At 28.3% G+C, this 20,661-nt stretch overlaps 1 protein-coding gene across 1 annotated transcript in view; it reads left to right on the top strand.

Moving 5' to 3' along the window:
* The first annotated feature begins 2,903 nt into the window (after window positions 1-2,903).
* The window catches only part of LOC119677450, a 45,623-nt gene continuing 27,865 nt past the window's right edge, over window positions 2,904-20,661 (top strand). Inside the window, exons 1-7 of the mRNA XM_038088798.1 lie at window positions 2,904-2,990; window positions 7,439-7,527; window positions 7,601-8,205; window positions 14,707-14,868; window positions 16,077-17,237; window positions 20,360-20,497; window positions 20,575-20,655. Coding sequence (XP_037944726.1) covers window positions 2,963-2,990; window positions 7,439-7,527; window positions 7,601-8,205; window positions 14,707-14,868; window positions 16,077-17,237; window positions 20,360-20,497; window positions 20,575-20,655 — 2,264 coding nt within the window. The 5' untranslated portion in view covers window positions 2,904-2,962. The remainder of the gene's footprint in view (window positions 2,991-7,438; window positions 7,528-7,600; window positions 8,206-14,706; window positions 14,869-16,076; window positions 17,238-20,359; window positions 20,498-20,574; window positions 20,656-20,661) is intronic.

Raw genomic sequence — 20,661 nt, 5'->3', positions numbered from 1 at the left:
TGTAATAAATTTTGTTTTTCCCGGTATTGCCCACTATTTTTAAGGAAACTTTATTCGTTTGTTTTTCTTGTAGGCGACAAAAGTCTAGAAAAAGATGTGAAGGGTTTACTTATCTTAAACGAATGCATTCTAAATAGTAAAATGGTATCTTCAAGAATAAGTATTTGAATAAGTATAAGTAGTTTATAAGTTGCATAGATGTTTTTAATATTAGGAATTCTCCTGATGAAAGCAAAAGTGTATTGAAATATACTAAAAATAACGCTCGAAATAAAAGTTGAAATTCTAGAGAAACAAAAACGACTTTACTTTAAGATGAATTAAATTGTAGTGATTATATTTCATATATGTTAGTGTAATAGATTATTTTCTTGTAAGAAGTACTTAAACCTCTTTTTAAGATAATGATTAGAAATATTATTTCTGAATTATTTTATAGTCAATTGTGAAAGAGAGGCATATTAAGGAAAAACAAAAGCTTCACCAATCGCACCTAAACATAGTGTAATATATTGAGGAATATGGTTAGCGACTTGGACAGGGTGGGATGTTAGAACGGTTGGTAGTTTATTTTAGTTAGTTGCATATTATGTTTACATAATCATAATTAGAGAATCCTAATTAAACGCACCTTTAAAATTAAGTGTTTATACTATCACAATTAAATTGGCGAACATTAAAAAAAAGTGAAAAGGCGTGTAATATAAAATATAAATCTTATTTGAAAATATTTAGTTTGTTATTATCATAAAAAAAATGTTTGAAATTGAACTATGCAAGATTAATTGTAACAACGAAAATTGCATTAATTTTTGTTTAAAATTTGCACAAATTTACTTTGTGTTTTTGTTTGAATTTAGTTAATCAATGAGTTTAACATTATATATTATAGTGTATATTTTTTTGGCTTTTTTTATCAAAACTTCTACACGTGGTGAGTAGAGCACTTTTACTCTCTATTCGCTGCGAGGTTCCTTTATAACCCCTCTCTACGTCTTGACTAGATTATTGTTTATCACTTCATCAGACTAACCAATAACTGACCGCAGATCTGCATACCTCCCTGAGGAGTTTGTAACAATTCTGAGATTCGATAACGCGGTGCTGGTAAGCCTGTCAGTTTTCGTAAATAATTTCAGGGCTATATCCTTTATGTATTTTTTAATCGGATCAATCTTGAGGTCCCTGAGGATGTCATTCTTCCTAATGTACCATGGTCCCTTGTAATATATATATATCTTATTTGTATTTTGCAAACAGTTTCTTGACACTTTTTTTTTGCCATTCTTCATTAGTTTTCAATGCGTAAATAAATTTTTTGAACTTTAAACCTTGACTGAATTTAAGATCGAAATCCAAAAATATTAGATAATTTTTTAGTTATAATTCTTATGTGATATATTATGATAAATATCTATATATTATATATATCTATATATTATATATATCTATGTATTATATATATCTATATATTATATATATCTATATATTATGTATATCTGTATTATATATATATCTATATATTATATATATCTTATATATAGATTATATGTATTTTATATATAGTTTTTATATATTTTATATATATTTTATATATATTTTATATATATTTTATATATATTTTATATATATTTTATATATATTTTATATATATTTTATATATATTCTATGTATATTTTATATAAATTTTATATATCTTATATATATATATATCCTATATATATTTATGAGTTTCATTTGTTTCCACTCGACACCCATTGATGTATGCAGCAGTGCGTTGTTGTTGTTGCACCACTTGCTGCTTCCTTTTCTCTGTGCTTTTCTTACGTTATAAAATCTGATTATAAAATTTGAAGTCTGTTTTTGGAATAAAATTTTCTGTTACATTTTCACAAACACATTTGTTTTTGTTTTGTGTGCAACGCAACGCAACATAGCGCAGCGCAGCGCATATTTCCTCTGCATTTTTTTGAGCGCCATTCGCTCTGGTGTGCCACGCACGAAGCTCCACTTCGTTTACCCTTCCTTGCCTACTCTTTTCAACTCAGCAACAGAACACATGTTTAGGTTTAAGCATTTTGCCCGCGTTATTCCTAGTCGTGAATTACTGGTTTGTGTTTTTTTTGTTGTTTTTGGTTCTGTTTTTCATTTGCTAATTTTTTTACCCGACATTTTGGTTGGTAAAATATTCATAAAAGCACATCGCCCCACCGAAGCACTGCGAGTAACCACATTACAGTTTCCATTCTTAACTAAATTCTTTCCAACAATTTTGTGTTTTTTGTTGTTGTTTTATCTTTTTGCTGTCTTGCTTGCTTGCTACGATTTGTCGTCTGTTCTTCGCTTTGTGTTCTTGTGTTGTTTTTTCATATTTCTACACAGCTTTTGGCGGCTTTTTGCTATTTGATTTTGTTTTTATTCTGTGCTTTACACAAACAACAATAAATACAAATCAATTCTTTCAACTCAACACGTTTCATTTTATTATATTTTCTATATTGTTTTTTTTTTTATTATTTCTCTTGGTTTTTTTTTTTGCTCCAGGTAATTTGATGCAAATTCAGTTTGATCAGTTTTTTTTTTTCGTTGGTTTCAGGGTGTGTGTGGGGATTAATTTGGCGCCTAAATTACTCAATTTAAAATTTTCTTATCTAACAATTCTTTTAACTTTTTTGCTTTTATTTTCTTGTATTTTTTTTATGTTAAAGAAGTAACTGAAATATATAAAAAATAAAATACACCAAATAGAAATATTTGAAAATGTTTTGAAAATTAATTATTAAACTTTGAGAAGACTTTATTGAGAAATTGTTTAAGAACAAAAAAACAAACGTTTTGAAACGTGTACGTGTTAATAAAAAAAAAAAGAACAGAACTTTGTAAATACTATTAAAAATTGGGCTTTTATAAAATTTAATAATTTTATAAAAAGTTATAATTAACAAACTCTAAACAAACATAAATGGTTTCTACCTCCATAGGCCTATTAGGTGAGTACACAAACGCTTAAGCTGCTTAATCCGTTTTATTGGCAGCGCCGTCAAAATGAATGAAATAAATTTACAGTACATGCTAAAAATATTGACTCACTTAAATGTTCGATATACGTGTAGTCTTTGTTTTTTTGTTTTTGTTTTTTTTTGCGTTTTGTTTTGTTTTCGCATTTCGTTTGCTGTACGTTATGCATGTTTAGAAGCTTAGACAACAGAAATATGAAATTTAGATATAATAAATAATTATTAAAAAAAAAAAAATAAAAAAATTAATTCGACCAACAATTTTTATAATTTAGTAAAAAAAAACATAATAATTAAAAAAGTTTTGAAGTAAATTAGTTAAATTAAAACATTTAAAATTTTGATGTGTTTAATTTTTTTACACCATACAAATTATCAATTACCAATAAGGTATACATTTTCTTCCTTAGACGTGTAGTTGAAATCAAATATAATCATATTTTTAATACCGCATATGCGACTAGTTTTTCTCTACACATAGACTGCTTTTCACTTAAAACGAAGTCATGTAAAATGAGCCACCCTGTTTAATATGAATCCGTTTCAAACAAATCTGTTTAATACGAACGTGGTTAAAACAATATATCGGTTCAAATTTCGGCATGAGAACTGGCATGTTGTGCCTTGGCACTAAGGCTAAGCAGTGTTATTTCGTAATAAAATAAATTTCAGAATTTGTGCCTTTTGGGAGCAAAATACTACAATTTTAATACGGTTTGGAGAAAAAATGGCAGTAAGCAACACAGCCTAATTTATAAACCGCTAATAATCCAATTATTACACTTTCCAATTTTAAGGAAACGCGTATAATTTTGTAAGTACTTTTAAAAATTATTATAAGATGTTATAATAATAAATAAACATTATTATAGCCTCTATGAGTTTTTTCTCGTTGGTCATTTTTAATGGCAAATTGAAAGTCAACATATCTACATATCCTTTTAAATTTAGACACAACCAAAAAGTATCAAATACCAAGATATTGTAAAAATACGAAAATTGTAATACTGAAGTAACAGTCTACATAGCACGCATTTTCGGCATAGCTCAAAGGAACCAATTTTGGCGTGCCCAAGACGCTCTATGTAACATGGCCCTAATAAACTCTTTTAAAACGAACTCGTTTAATACGAACTGCTTAAACGAACATGTTAAATACAAATTCGTTTGAAGCAAAAATATTTAAATGAACAAGTTTGTAATGAATCCGTTTAATACGAACTCAATTAAGGAACGCTTTTAATACGCACACTTTTAAAATAAACCTGTTTAAAACGAACTCGTTTCAACGAACCTGCTTTAATCCCGTTGAAAACGAAATAATTCACAGTCAATCCATTCAAAATAAACCTATCTAAAATCAACCCATTTATTATGAACCTGTTTAATACGAATTGTTTTAAAACTTACCTGATTAGAACGAACCCATTTAAAACGAACAACGTTAAATCTAACCAAAGGATACACTAAAAATAAGCATATAGTTGCAGATTATTATTCTCGCTCAATATGTACTCGTTTAATGGGTAATATCGGTGGCAATAATATATGTTCACAAATAAAACCCATTTTATTTATCAGTAAATAAGTACTGTAAACCAAGATTACCGAGGTTAGATTTTGTTTAAAGACAAATCTATTGCAAGTTAAAATTTTCTCTGTTTTAAATCAGAATTTTCTTTCACGTATGGTCTATCCTTTTGCAAAGTACGAATAAGCAGTTTTAAAGTAGTAAAATCGAAAATTAATTTGTAAAAAAATTAATTGTTTTTTTTCAATATATAATTATGTAAAATGCTTTTTGTAAGGAGTAAGTCGAAATTTCAAATTTGAACAACGCAATAGAAGTGAAACTTTGGCTTTATGTGCTTACATGCGAGGCTGTATTTTAAATTTCCAACGGTTTAATATCTGGCACTAGCAGTTCAAAAATTATAAACAGACTAACCAATGAGTGTTCCAAAGTCCGCTTATGACGGATATTTGGCGATATACAAAACAGCTTTTGTTAAAAACAAATTTTGTTAATTTATTCCATGCAAAAAGTACGCAAATTATAATTAATTGCTTTACATATATAGGTGCAGGCAAAATTAGCCTGTCTTTATTGATATAGACTCTTTTGAATTTCATACAATCAATATCAAAAATTGTCTAACATTTATATATTATATATATTACAAACATATATATTATATATGTAAATCTCTTATGATTTTTCAAAAAGTTTAAAATACTTCAGAACTTCAAGAACTCCTTTTTTAGTGTGGTATTGCTCTTTAATTTTGCCTTTATCTCATTCTTTATCTTGTTCTTTAAGTTCGAGATAAAAAAGCCATGTCTGGAGAATAAGCTGGTGGCGGAATTATGGTATTTTGTTGAACTTTTCTAAGACTTTAAAGATTTTAAAGGTAGTTAATGACTCTCTAATTCAACACACATTTTCTCAGCAGCAAGTACGTTTTTTGTAGACATCAGCGTCTCTGGTAATAATTCAGAATTCAGAAATTGTATAATATAATAATAAATAAAATTATAATAAATAAGTATAATAATATAATAAAGTATAATAAATAAAATTGATAATTAAGTTGATAATAATGATGAAAAATTTTGAAATATGTATCAAGCAAAATTATTTATGAATGTAAGCTATTTACTACCATGTGATCCGGAGAGAAATAGTTTTTAGGGTACTGGTTATCGGGTTATGTGGTTATAATATTTAAAATAATCTCTGTGCATCGTGAACAGACTTTCATGTAGGTTATCTGGATATTTTTACACAATCAGGTGTTCTTTGTTGTCCTGGGAAGACTTCTCAGGACTTAGACAAAGTAAAGCACTGATAAAGCTGTACTCCTACAAAAACATTCTTAAATTCTCAAAATGTAATTTAAGGTTGATAACGGGTTTCATTACAGGTCATTATGGTCTGAAATATTACCTTCATAAACTATGATTATCTGCTAATTCGGAATGCAGATTATGCTTCAATGATGAGGAAACTACTATGTATATTCTTTGTGACTGTCTAGCTGTAATAATGCACAGAAGAAACTTGTTTCATGTGGAATTTCAAGAACTCTTCTCTAGATTTAGTTTTGGACTTTGTTCCTAAAGCTTTAAAGGACTTTGTGTAATCAATAGTGAAATTGGTACAATAGAACTTTTTTGGCCGCAATACTGGCTATTGGGCGATTTCACGTCAAAACTTTTAATAAAAAGTAATGATAATATATATTCTCAGTAGACTCCCAAAATCTGGTTGTAATATTCTCAAGAATTGTGTTAGCATTTGGTGGATATAAGATATTTGTGGAATATAGCTTATTTTAAAATGTTATAAATTTAAGTTGTTTATAACAAATAAATCTGGAAAATATGTTATAATAGAATTCAGTAGCACAAGTGGTCTATAATTGCCACATAGCACTTTGACATATATTTTATATATTAGGCATGTAACGTCATTTTTCCTTTCGACTGGCAAAATTCAATAAATATTATGTGTAACAAAAAGCCAAACCATTCTAAATAGCTTTCTAGGTATATATTTCTCAAATTTACACTAAAGAAGAGATATAGCATCATAAAAGCCGTTCTATTTCTATAGACTTGTTTGCTTGTCTTATCAAATCAATACAGTGGTTGTGGGTAGCTATTCCTTCTGTTAGTAAGCATGCTTTGGAACTTCTCTATGTTTCTAAAACTGGCTGCTATTGGCATCTATCTATTGCTATTTAATGGAAATGTTTAATGATATTTGTATGTCAAAGTTGAGGAGTGTTTAGGGACGTAAAACCGTTTCATCATGTTATGAAAATTTCGATTTTATAATCGAGAAAATTAAAAGGGTTTCTTTGAGCACTATCTGAATATGGATTTCATTTTCACAATTGTTCTTTATTTGATAATTTTATTTTGAAAATATCTGTTGCAATTTTTATTTTACTTATGGTTCAGTAAATGTTATCTCAAATCGGAAAACTTTTTTTCTAAAGTAAAACACATTTTTTAAATTGAAATTAAATTAGCGAACACAAAAAATTTAATGGAAATTTTTTACGGTCAAAAACCACTAAGCAAAGACTTACGTTTATAACAATTATTCATGTATAATATGTGAATATATAATATATTTGTGTATATATATGTATATACACATATATGTATATGTAGATGTATAATATGTGTAGATATATACAAAGAAAAATATAGAAATTGTAGAGATATTTTACTACGTATCAGCTTTGATAGAAAGAATTGTGTTTTTGGTGGAATGATTTTAATTGTTCTCAAGTTACTTATTTATAAACGGTATTAAGGTACAATATTTCTTCTTATCTAAAATATTACAGACTTTTACGATTTATATTAATTTTAGTATTTCTTTTTTTTTCTCTTCCTATGTTTTGCAGACATTCAATCATGGTGGGAGATACCGTGTATATCTCATTTTTGTTCGTTGTTTAGTTCCACATTTGATTTGCCTGATATTGATATTGAAGTAAGCCTATTTCTATATTTTAACTGTTTAATAACTAGTAAAACTATGTATGTTATGTACTTGTATTTAATAGGATTTGGAGTCTGCTTTATTATCAGATGGTACTGATGAAATTGCCCTAGTACCCGAGCTTGTTGTGCGTCTATTAAAGGGTTGCGATGCGCTTAAATCAGTTGCTAAAGAAATAACGCACAGTAATTATCAAATGTTTTTGCGGCGATTCCTACGCCAACAATGTCGCGTTAATAATACCGAGAATCATTTCGATACTGACGTTGATTTTCAATCTTTGCCTATACGCAATCGTTTGCAGATATTACAAGATTTATGTCATTTTCGTTTAGACTCAAATGATGTGCAAGTTGTTTTGGGGAATTTAGAGGCTGACAGTTTACGTATTGAACCGCTTGGACACGATTCGAAGAATTCTGGTTACTGGTACTTTTATGGTACACGCTTGTATCGGGAAGATAAACCGGCATCGGCTAGTAGCAAACTCGGAAATAGTGGCGTTTGGCAAGTAATTTGCTTTACCGAAGAAGATTGGCAAAACTTAACTAGTAAATTCGAAAAGTCAACTAATGCAAAGGAACGTGATTTATATCGTATATTACATGATAATTTTTTACCAAAATTACCGCAACTCTTCCGTGAACGCGAAAGATTAAGGAGACGCAAGTAAGTAATGTAATGAAGCTAAACAAGATTATAATAAGATTAATAATAATAAGATTAAAATAGTTGGTAAAAGTGAGAAAATTTTCTTAAGGATAGTAAGAAATGGATGAAGTGCCAAAAAACCATACTGAGTGAGATTTGTAAAACCAACTTCTTAAGTCTAATATGATTAAATAATTGAATGGATCAGATACTTATTAAAGTTAAGCAGTTTCTATGTAACTTAACAGTTTATATAACTTAATTTACTAGTATATGTAATACAACATACAACTTGATAATGAAAATAAAATTAACATATATGACAATTTATTTGAAAAGCAAATACCCTAAACATAGATATAAAGGTATATTAAATAACAGAAAGTCCAGAAATGTTTATATTGAAATAAGAAAATTATTCTTCATCTTTATTAGTTAATAATTCCCACATATGTACTGCGAAATTCTTGTTTATAGAGTTGTGTATATTTTAGATAAAAACAAAGTTTAACATCTCAAGATGAAGTATCTCTTTCACAGCTCTGATAAAAGTCACCAAAACCGACACTGATCTGTCTGCAAACCCATTGTAAGACATATCCCTATAAAGCATTTAAATAAGTTTGCTTATTTGTTTCGTATATAAGAAGTTTGTATACCGTTGATTCTTTAAATCTTGTTTAAATTATTTAGATATTAAGAATAAATATCTTTTGCTCAAAAAGTTCTCGGATTTTGTAAATAAAACACACAAATTTAAATTTTATTCCAAATTTGTTTTATCTCCTTCAAAATATGCTCCTTCTGAAGCGATACAAACTTTTCGTAGGCCTGTGAGGGTGTGGCTTTTAGTTCCTTCAGCGAATTCTCTTTTACCGATTCAATCGACTCAAAACGCTTACCACGAAGGGGCAATTTGAGTTTCGGGAACAGGAAAAAGTCGCACGGAGCCAGATCTGGCGAATATGGTGCCGTGTTTGGTCAACAACAACGCGTACAACAAGAATTTTCCATAGTAAAAATCGCAAAATGCACTTGAGGTAGTCTCACATTAACAGCTGCTGTAAACAAATTAATTGACAGATGGCGCTCATATTTGTACCATATGTCAAGAAAGGGTGTATCAACATAACAAACATTTTTGAAAAAGGTCTATTACTTAAAGAGTAGTTAACAAACAACAAAATCCGGATACTTTTTAAGCAGAAGGTATTGTCTGGCTAGCTTATTTTTCTTGTAAATTCCAGCGATATCTCAGTAATAAATATTCCAAAAAACAGAAATGTTGTACTGCTTCGACACCACATTTTGATATGTATAGCAGCAAATAAACAATCTAGATGTAAATTGGTCTCAATATTTCAAAGAAGTTCGATTTTCTTGTTGTTTAATTTTATTCATATTTAATATATTATACATTTCAAGTATCGCTATTGCTTTCCTAATTCCAACAACTTTAACATCTTAATTCGATACCTTAATACCTATGCCGTAATCTATCTCAGAGCAAAAAAGTTACGTATTGAAATCCCCTATTAATGAGCCATTTTCCGATAGATTGTATCTATATGGATGCCAATAATATTTTATTATATTTAATTTTTTAAAACCAATCTTTAAAACCAATCTTTTCACCTTATTTAAGAATCGTCAGTACAAATGGAAAGATCTCCATTGATGTGGGAACTCCCGACAGGAAAGTATATCTGTATGGAATGGTTTTATCGAATCGAAAGAATATGAAACGATCGTTTATTTTTTAAATGTGAATAATCTAATTTCTCATACGTTCAGATATCTAACATCATATAATCTTCTGTTATGTTCGTCGATTTGTCAATCCGTTCAAATATAAATAGCTGATTAATATATAGATATATATATCAGCTATATATGAAGAGAGTTGGTCCAATTTTGAAGTAAAGTTAACGTATTCAACTATTAATAAGGTCGTTGATATATATCCACTCAAATTCAAAATCATTAAAATGTTAGAACGATAAAACAGCTATTTCTACTCCAATGGATTGACAAATCCACAAACTTAACATAAAGTTATATAATAATTTTTAATGGACGATAAAGGTGAATCATCCTTTGTTTCTATGCAAATTTCGATAGACACTCTTCGTTCTTTAAAAATGAATACCATAGACTTACAAACAAAACCATTTATTCATAATAAGTATTTATATATTTTTTATAACAGAACATAGAATTATTTCTTGTTGATTTGAACACTTTGCTCTAGCTTTTAGTGTCTACTGTTGTTTATGAATAAAGAGAACATAAAGAGAGCATTAAGAGAATATTAAGAGAACATAAAAAAAATGATTATTATTATTGAAAAAAGGGTAATCTCTTTTTTTTACATGTAAAAGTAAGGCTTGTGAAATATTAAAAATATATAAATTAGATTTTTTTTCTATTGTATATATATTATTCAATATAGATTAGTTAGTTTCCCAAAAAATTTCTAGTTTAAAATATTAATAGACATAACATCCCTTTGTAAAGATTTATTATATAGAAATAAAAACTCTAGTTTACAGAGAACCTTTAATATCGATTGATAGTCTCATGCTCTCTATTTTCTTGGAGTACTTCTGCTGAGCTTTCATTAATATGTTTGTTGCAATTTTATTTATCATTTGATTGATTTGAGAGTATAAATAACTTACCGCAGTGCAAAAGAGATACAAATGTTTTTTCTAATCCAAAAATTAGAGAAAGTCGAAAATACCCGATTTAATATATCATATATTAGAGACTTTTTTAGATAGAATTGCATTTAGTTTTCAATCATTCGTTTGAGGCTAAAGTTGTTAATTTAGATTTCTTGTGAAGTTGAAGATGTGAAGTGAAATTATTTCAAAATCAGTGTCGTTATTTTTTTCTTACATTTTATATATAAATAAACATATAATATATATATATATATCCATCGTAACATTACATATATATATCGTAACACAATATTCGATTTAAAGTAAGTAAAGAAACACCCTTCATTCTACGATCTATAAAAAATATATATATAACAATTTTTAGTGATTTTGAATCGTGTATTCTATATTATTATATCTAATTATATATTATATAAAGTGTATGTAAGAGGAAAAAAGATTTTAAAATGTTTGATATTTTTCTTTACATAATAAAGTACGAATTATAAAATAGAAAAACATGAAAAGTAATTATATTGTATATTAGAAGTGAATAATTAAATCAATACTTATTATTTAATATAGATCAGTTAGTTTTCCCAAAAAAAAAAACAATTCTGTTTGCAAATTTCCAGCATAAATAACAACCCTGTGTAAATATTTATTAAGCAGTGAATCAAATTATGTATCTCTTTCATTTGCATATTAAAAAATGTGAGTAGAAAAAATGAAGATAACTAAGCATTTCCGAGTAAATCTTTGTTTTATTTTTGCACTTGAAATGAGAAAATTTTATTTAGATAACGGTGAGAATAGAATCTAGTTTACGTAGGACCCTTAATTCTGGTTGATAGTTTTAACGACTCTTATTTTTCTGCAGTGAAACGTTTACTTTCAGTAAATGAGTATCTTGCAATTTTATTCGTCACTTGATTGATTTGAGAGTATAACTGACTTATCGCAATGCAAAAGAGATACAAATCTCTCTCTTACTCGACAAATTTACCGAAAATACCCGAATTAATATATCATATATTAACGGCTTGTTCAGATAGAATTGCATTCAGTTCTCAATCATTCGTTTGAAGCTGAAGTTGTTTGTTTAAATTTTTTGTGAAGTTAACATTGTGAAACAAAGTTATTTAAAAAAACAGTGCATTAAGTGTTTTGTTTTAAAAATTGAAAAAAAAAATACTTCCAAATATTAAAGAAAAAGTTTTCAATATTCCAGAATCTATCAAACTATAATAGTTCTAGTTCTAGTTTTCATATATTGAAGAGTGAAAACTTCAATTGTAAGTGAATACACAAAATTTTTAAATTAAAGGTTTTAATATATATATATATAATATATATTAATATATAATATATATAAATATTAATAAATAATAATAATATATATAAAAATTAATATATAATAATAATTTGTAATTATATATGCATATATATAGTATTATTATTATATATGAAATATTTTAATATATTATAAATTAATATATAACATATATATCATGTATATATATTTAAATCTAAAAAATATGTTTATTATATATTATATTTTTGCTGAAGTTCAATTTCCATAATTTTCGGTATGTATTTAATTGATTGGTCATCCTTGAACGGATGATTTCTGTACCTGTTTTTTTAAGAAATGTTTTGATTAGAAAATCGATCGATTGACTTCAACTTATGGTTTCTATTGTTCTTTTTTTGTAAAAAAAAAAATATATATTTGCAGTAAACACATTTTATAGTATTTTGTAATATAAAACCTCGGCATATGGTCTTTTTGTGTTTAGGTATGAAAGTTATAAAATTTAATTGTTTTGTAATATCCGAAACGACAGATACAGATTTATATACCTTGCATATAGAAACTGTCTGTGTTTATACCATAAAAAATGCATGCAAAACATTTGTTTAGACTATATTTTCGAAAATATGTACTAGTATTAAATTACTGTTTACATTAAATTACTATATAAATAGAATGTATATATATCTATTTAACTCAAAACATTTAATTTACTAGAATCGCCTAACAACAACAACCAAATTTCTTGGAATTTGGAATTTAGACCTTGAGAATTTAGACCTTGTGTTTGTTTCAGCTCGATTTATGATTATGTAGGAGTTTGGTAACCCTGTTTAACTTAACTTTAATCTGAATAATCAAATTTTGACGATATGCTGTTAATGAATGTTACTTAATTGTTGATGTTTACTAGAGGTTTTCGCAAGTAGTTCTGGGTGCTATTATAACCTCAGGTTCATTTAGTCAGGTTTGAAATCTATTCAATGAAGCCTACTAGAAAACAAATGTCCATGCAACTATTAGAACTATTATTATTATTGAGAAAAGGGGTAGTGCACTGCGACCTAAAATATCTATTGTGCCCCTTTGTCGCATTAGAGTGTTTCTCCAAGTCCGATTTCTTTAATGAAATACAATATGAAGCCTATATTTCATAATCTTGAATCCTTATGATTCTTGAAATACCCTTCTAGGTATTTCTTCCATTTGTGCGTTAGTGCCGGCCAAGCACGTGGCGTGGCATGCAGTTTTCCTGTCTTCTTTATAGTATCTGCAGTCTGAATTGGATTGAAGTTCTAACTTCGTTAGGTGATTATTCAATCAATAGTGACCGGTAAATAAACCCGTAATAATTCTTAATTTATTTTTTGATCGTTCTATGCAATCTTTGAAGCTTTTAAGGCTGTAAGTCCCTAAAAGAATTTTAGATTGTGAAAGTCCTGGTAATCTTTTCCAATAGAGTTCCGTTCATAAGAATGGATAGAGTTCCTTTGCTTAGACCACAGAAAGGTTTTGGGCCTATCAATATTGAAGCCGTTAGTCAGCTCTGGTTGCAAGTTTGTCTGTCATTAATGTCCATGCAGTGTATTACAGAAATGTAGTTGAGGAAGGAGATGTTTGTAAAAAATAAAGTACTAAACTATGATATTGGCATAATCTTAATAGCAGGCTAAGAAAGCTTGTCGCTTCGGTAAGACGCCTTCATTGATTAGCTTGGACTAAGTTCGTTTTGGAACATTTAAATTGTTTCTAGTTAAACAGTTGACTTAAATAATGCAAAATTAATATTTGTACACAACAAGAATTCACAGGTTTTTTCTACAATACTTAAGTAATATATTAGGACCTCTTCTAGACCTCTACCAAAGAGAGGAATTACTAGACCTCTACCTAAGGTTGAATATTTTGAAAGAAATAAAAGACGCAAAGTATTATAATGATATCGCGATTTTTTCAAACATCTTAACAGTATATAGTTTTCGTCTATAATATAATATATATATCTATATATATTGTTTTAATTAATCGGAAGTAATTTTGGTTTCCCCTTTTATGTTTCTTTAGTCCACTTTGTTTTTCGTAAATCTTCTTTGTTTTTGAGTAAACATATTTCTTAAGTTAATTTCCATATCGTAGATCCATCGTCTTCTAGGGCTGCCTTCATGCTTTTTGTTTATTATTTGAGGGTATATTGAAATCTAAAAAGAATTGATGTGGTTATAATTTTTTAAGTGTTTGGTCGTGGAAATTCTGTAACCTGTTCATTCCAAAACGCTTGGGTTAATTACGTGGGCATTGGTTAGTAATAAATCTATAAATAATAATATAGATATTACTTAACATATATAAAAGAGATGTAATTCGAAAATATAGTTTTAAATATATCGAAATAACAACAAGCAATAATGAAATGAGTGTTAAGAATAAATAATTATATACTATTTCTTTATTTTTAATTTGAAATAAAGTGTAATTTTAATATTATTTTTTAAAATATTTTTGTATAATTATTAATTTATTTTTTTAATATTGTTTTAGGCTTCTCCAAGTACGTAACTCTAGTCGTATACGTAATATAGTTGAACTGAAAGCGCGTCAAGAGCGTGAACGTGAACGTTTATTGCTTGAAGAACAGCGTGCCCATTTCGAGACCCCACAAAAGCCGCAACTATTGTCAGCTCAGAGCCGCTTAAGAAGACGGTTAGCGAGAGAAAATGCCTCTAATGATATCACTACAACAACTGACACAAATATCAACAATAACTAAATAATTAATAATAACAATAATCAAAACATCAAACCAAACATATAAACACATAAAGCTATAGTCAAAAGCATATCACAGTTAACAAATATACATAATTAAAGCAATTTTTTTTCTCTCATTTTTGCTTGATTCATAAAAAATCATCTACTTAATATATGTTATAATAAACAAAGATATATAAAAATTTGATCAGTTACACTCAATCATAATAATCGTAACATAGTGCAATCTCACACATTATCTATCGCATCAGAACAGTTTCGCAAATACAATTACCGATTGTGTTTATGTTGATTTTTATTAAAACCTAAAATTTGCAATAATTCTCAGTTATCATATTTTTATTTTAATTCCCAACGAACATCAATTTTTTGTTTATACAACTTGGATCCTTTGACTGAATAACTAATAACTTTAAAAATAATATAAGTACGCTTGGTCAGCTAAATTTGTTTGGCACTTCAACATACTCGTTAAATTTATAACATAAAATCATATTCATTCAAAAATGGAAAAAAGATAGAAAAAAAAAAATATAGAAAAAAAAGATATAAAAATTAAAATCATTAAAAACGAAGTTATATATTTTGGCTTACATATACAAAAGTTCGACTGATTCGTCGAATCCATTGATTGTCGAAGTGGCTGTGGTAGTGCCAACAAACGAGATCAGTAATCGGTAAATACGACTGACAACAGAGGACCAACAACGTACGTGCAGACCACAAGAACCAACTTACTGAGAAACATACAGATTTCTTACATATGAGTTTTTTGGAATTGGATAGGCAATCATTTGGTTTTTCAATAAAAAAATTATAAGTAAGCATGCTTTTTATTCTAAAATTTCTTATTTTTATTCTTTCGAATTTGTTTATTTCCTCCAATATAACTCCTCCAATATATTTTTTTGTTTAATTTATTTTGCTTATTTGCCCAATAATTTTGAAAGACTACAGCAATACATCATCTATACTAATCCATACGATTTCTTCATTAATTAATCATTAAAAAAGTCATATCTTATCATCTTATGAAAGCTTTGATAATATGTAATTTTAGATTATAGATTATAGTTAAAGATCAATAAGGAAAAAAAAGTCTTATATGTTACTGATGTTTATTTTTGTATATATTATAGATCTCAGTCTACATCAACAGCGAGTGGTGTATCAACTTATGCTAGTTCCTTGTTAAGAACCACCACAACCAATTCCAGCGATTTTTTATGCCATAGAGAAACATTTTGTCTATCACCTGAAGATGAAGATGATACTGAAGTTGATGATTTAAAACCTTTACCGATAGCAGACTTGGAAAAGGAGGAATCACCAATAAATACTGAAAGTATAAAAGTTGAAAACAAAAGCGACGAAAACGGAAATATTGGTACAGAGGAGAGAAGTGCTGAGTATTTATACTATAATTTTGAATTGAAATCAGTTGAACATAACGTTAGTCAGCTTAACCCATCATCAGCTTTGCATGAGTCTGCAGACTCATACTTAAACTCAACAACTAATTTTCTCGAAGATAAAGCTCCTAAAGTAGAAAATATAGAGTTTATTGCTCCCACACCACCTGTAAAAACCAAAAAATCACATCATAAAAAGAAAAAATCTCAAAAAAAACTAAAGAAGAAATCAAAGGAACATCGTCGACGTCATAAATATACAACTAACAATTGTAGTAATAGCAATCAAAGTGTGAGCAACAGCAGCAGTCACAATAGTGGCAAGAGTCATCATTCGCATCGTGCGCGCAAGCATCGAAATCATGTGCATGCGACTTCTCTAAGTCCAGAAGACAAGGAGAATTTCTGTCGACGTCGTTTAAGTTCCAGTGAAGTTATTGACGTCGATTTGCACGCTACAAGTGCTGCTCACAATAGTGAAGTACACGATCTTGTAACGAATTTATCAACAACTGCACAACAGCAGGCCATAATCAAAAGGGAGCAAGTTGGTAGCGATATTGTGCAGGAAATGGCACCGACAACTAATACCAAATTGCCTGGCAGGCAAACAAATAATTCGCTTTCTTCTCTGACGGGAAATATTTTTATACCACCACCTTCTTTGCAACAGTCCAAAGGTAACAGCAAATCAAAAACAAGTAAAGCAGTGACGAGCAAGAAACAAAAATCGTCCAACGCATCAACCGCCACATCCTCCACGGCGGATACGAGTAGTGGATCGAATGAGAAAACCAGCAATAGCAATGCTGCTGCAGGCAGTAGCACTGGAAGTAACAAGAAGAAAGCTGTCGTTGCATCTACTTCGCAGAAGCCTCCTACCGAAGAGTGAGTAATCGAGTTAATAGATTGATATTCTTTTCTTTTTAGTTTTTGCTGTAATATTCAGATTATGCTCTCTAAGTTTTATGCGAATTTTTTGCTGTTGCTTGTTGTAGTTACTTTTGTATTTTCATTTAAGATGTATACTTTTAACTTAGAATCTTTAGAATCTTCAAAATTTGTAATTTCACAAAAAAAAAAAACAAAAAACTAATTGGTTAGTTAAATCTATTAGTGTATTTATGTTTATATATTTTATTTCTTCAACTTAAGCTTAAGCAACACTTACTTTATATATTTTATTTCTAACAAATAGTTTAAATCATTCATTCATTCATTCCTTCTATTTATAAAATATGCATATGTGAATATATCTGTAATATTATCTGTATTATTAACATAAGATTATTCTAACGTTTAGAAACAATGTTGTGTGTTTTGAGAGGGAAATTCAAGTTTCGTAGAGTAATCTTCCTTTGGTTCAATTTCTTGTTTTTATTAATTTGTGGAACCGAAATAATAAAACTCATTTCTAATTGTAAAAACACATTTATTTGTTAGTATAAGTAAGGACCTTCTACTAAATAGACTTATTCCAACGATCCTACAATTTATGAATTGCATCTCTGTAGTAGTTTTATCAAAGATCTATAAAAAATTCTTCTAAGGCAGGTATTTTTTTGATGTGAAAAAAGAGTAAAATGAGATTGAAATCTGGTAAAATGGATAAGGTACTCTGACTTTGTTTGTTTATTACGAAATAATTTTTTAAAGTTGAGAAAAGAGTGAAAAACCAGAGAGCGAAATGTAGAAAGTAGATTTACACTCCAATAATTCCTAATTTAATCCATTGATTTTGGTGCTAATCATAGTTATATGATTACGTGAATTGTCCTAACGAAAAAGATTTTCTTTTATTTAATAAAGTCCTGGCTCATAAAATCCAATTAGCCCATAAAAGTTCTAGTAATAATCTGTGTTTATCAATTTATCAGTTTGGTTTTAATCCATTAACAACTTTTTGGTCGATTTGCAGCCATGAACTTGCTTTGGAGCCAAACAGCCGGGTTTAGACTACCCTCTCATCTTCTTGTTTTAATTTGCAATTATTTTAGTAGATCCACACAAAATCTGTTAGTTCTTCTAAAACACTTTACGTATTAATGACAAAATATTGCACAATATTGCAATATTGCATCATTCCAATATTGCACTTTCCGTGACTGCCGTAGCCATTCTCCATACAGGTTTTTGAAATTCATAAAGTATATAAAGTATTGCTTACTGTATCTATTAAATGTCTAATCTCTACTGATTCTATTTCGGTCAGTTGATGATCTTCCAAAACTATGTCCTGTATTTTTGTAATAATTTCTGGTGTTGATGCAGTTTTTGGCATTCTTCACATGAATGTAATAATTTCTGGTGTTGATGCAGTTTTTGGCATTCTTCACATGAATCACCTTCAGATTTTTTAATAACCAAGTCGATTTTTAAATCAATGTTTTCAAACAAGCTGTCGTGCATAATACATTACTCGTTTTGGTATGAATTTCAATTGTTTTTAAAAGAACAATAAACAGTTTATACATAAAAATAAAGTTTTGGTTTTGATTTTACAATATTTAAATTATTAGTTACACTACTGACAGCAAGATGACGTTCAACAAATTTATTAAACAATCTTCTAGTTAAAATATAATAATGTTTAATTTGTCTATGTCATACTTAAGTAAAATTGAAGATTAAAATTATTTTTTATAACAATTATAACAGTTTTATAACAGTTTTAAAACAGTTTTATAACAGTTATAACAGTTTTATAACAGTAGTATAACAGTTTTCGCACAGTTTACTATGTTTAATGAATTAAAATTTTACCTATCCTTTGATGCTATTGAAGTAGTGTTCACATCAATACATACATGTTTTAGATTTACATGTGGAACGAAATGTTCTTTTTGATTTTGTACACGCACGTACACCCACATACAAGCAGTGCTCATATATACGAATTTTCAATCTACAGAAATCATTAAGTGTGGCAAGCATTAAAAATTAATGCACCAAAATTACTCAAGTGTATTAGGGGCTATTAACATTATAAGACAGTTGTTAAATTAAGGTTTTATTTCCACAATAAATAAAAAATACATGAGATTTGTTATAATTTTTATTTCTTTCGTTTTTTTTTAAATAATATTGAAATCTTTGTTTATTATTTAATAATACTTTTTTTTTTACTTACTTCTATAGAATAATTTTTGTCAATTTATGTATACCATTTTGTATTAGTCACATCTTCATGTACAGTTATTTAGTTTCTCTATCTTTCCTCATTTATTTAATGCAAATTTTCCAAAAACTAAGTTCCGCTTTGATTGCATGCTTTATTGTATTATGTGTAAATGATATTGTAAGCCTCTGTTAAATTCTTGTAAATATTTAATATAAATTTTTTTTTGCTTTTCCATATAATTTTTTTTCCTTCCTCCGAAATACCTGTACATAATCATTCCATTTAAAATTGTAAATTTTTGAAATCAATGAAATACAACAAAAATGCATTTCACCCATAAAAATATCGTATGATATATTATTAAAAAAAATACCAATAATACCAATTGATTAAAAATTTATCACTACCAACATTACCACCATCACAACCTTCACCACATCATTTCACCACAACCACCACCACAACCACCACTACTACCCCGTATTATTTACCATGATCATCATCTTCATCGATTGTAATATAGATGTAGAAATATAATTAGTAGCAACAATACCACAATCCATACCTCGTCTGCAACAAGAAATTCATCAAATACAACCGCGGCAACAACAGCAACAAGAGCGCTATTGTCGTCAACACCAACAGCAGCAACAAAATGTTTTCTTAAATATGCTAATAGCTCACAAAATAGTAATAATAATAAGCAAACTAATCAAAATTGTAATAATTTTTTCAACTTAAACAATAATTCTAATTTCAAAAATTCAACAATTCAACAACAACAACAACATCAACAACAAATCTCTACAACAACAACAATAAACTCAACAACAAAATGTTTTAACTATTCGTCGTCAAATATATCCACTTCGAATACAAATTTTCTTAGTTTTACTGAAACGGATGAAGTATTACAAATTGGTATGCACAAAGTGCTCGTCTATGTTAAGAATCATCGCGACGCTTGGCCATTCATGGATCCAGTTGAGGAAGATATAGCGCCTCGTTATTACTCTATTATACGCAGGTAATTATAATTATTGAGTATTTATTATTATTGTTGAGCTAACAAAATATATATTAATTTATTTTCCTTCCGTTTAGGCCAATGGATTTGTTGAAAATGGAAGATAAATTGGATAGTGGTGAATATAACAGCTTTCGTGATTTTCGCAATGATTTTAAATTAAT

The sequence above is a fragment of the Teleopsis dalmanni genome, chromosome 1 (genome assembly GCF_002237135.1).
Source record: "Teleopsis dalmanni isolate 2A chromosome 1, ASM223713v2, whole genome shotgun sequence".
Classification (NCBI taxonomy): domain Eukaryota; kingdom Metazoa; phylum Arthropoda; class Insecta; order Diptera; family Diopsidae; genus Teleopsis; species Teleopsis dalmanni.
This window is presented reverse-complemented; position numbering and strand designations above follow the sequence as displayed.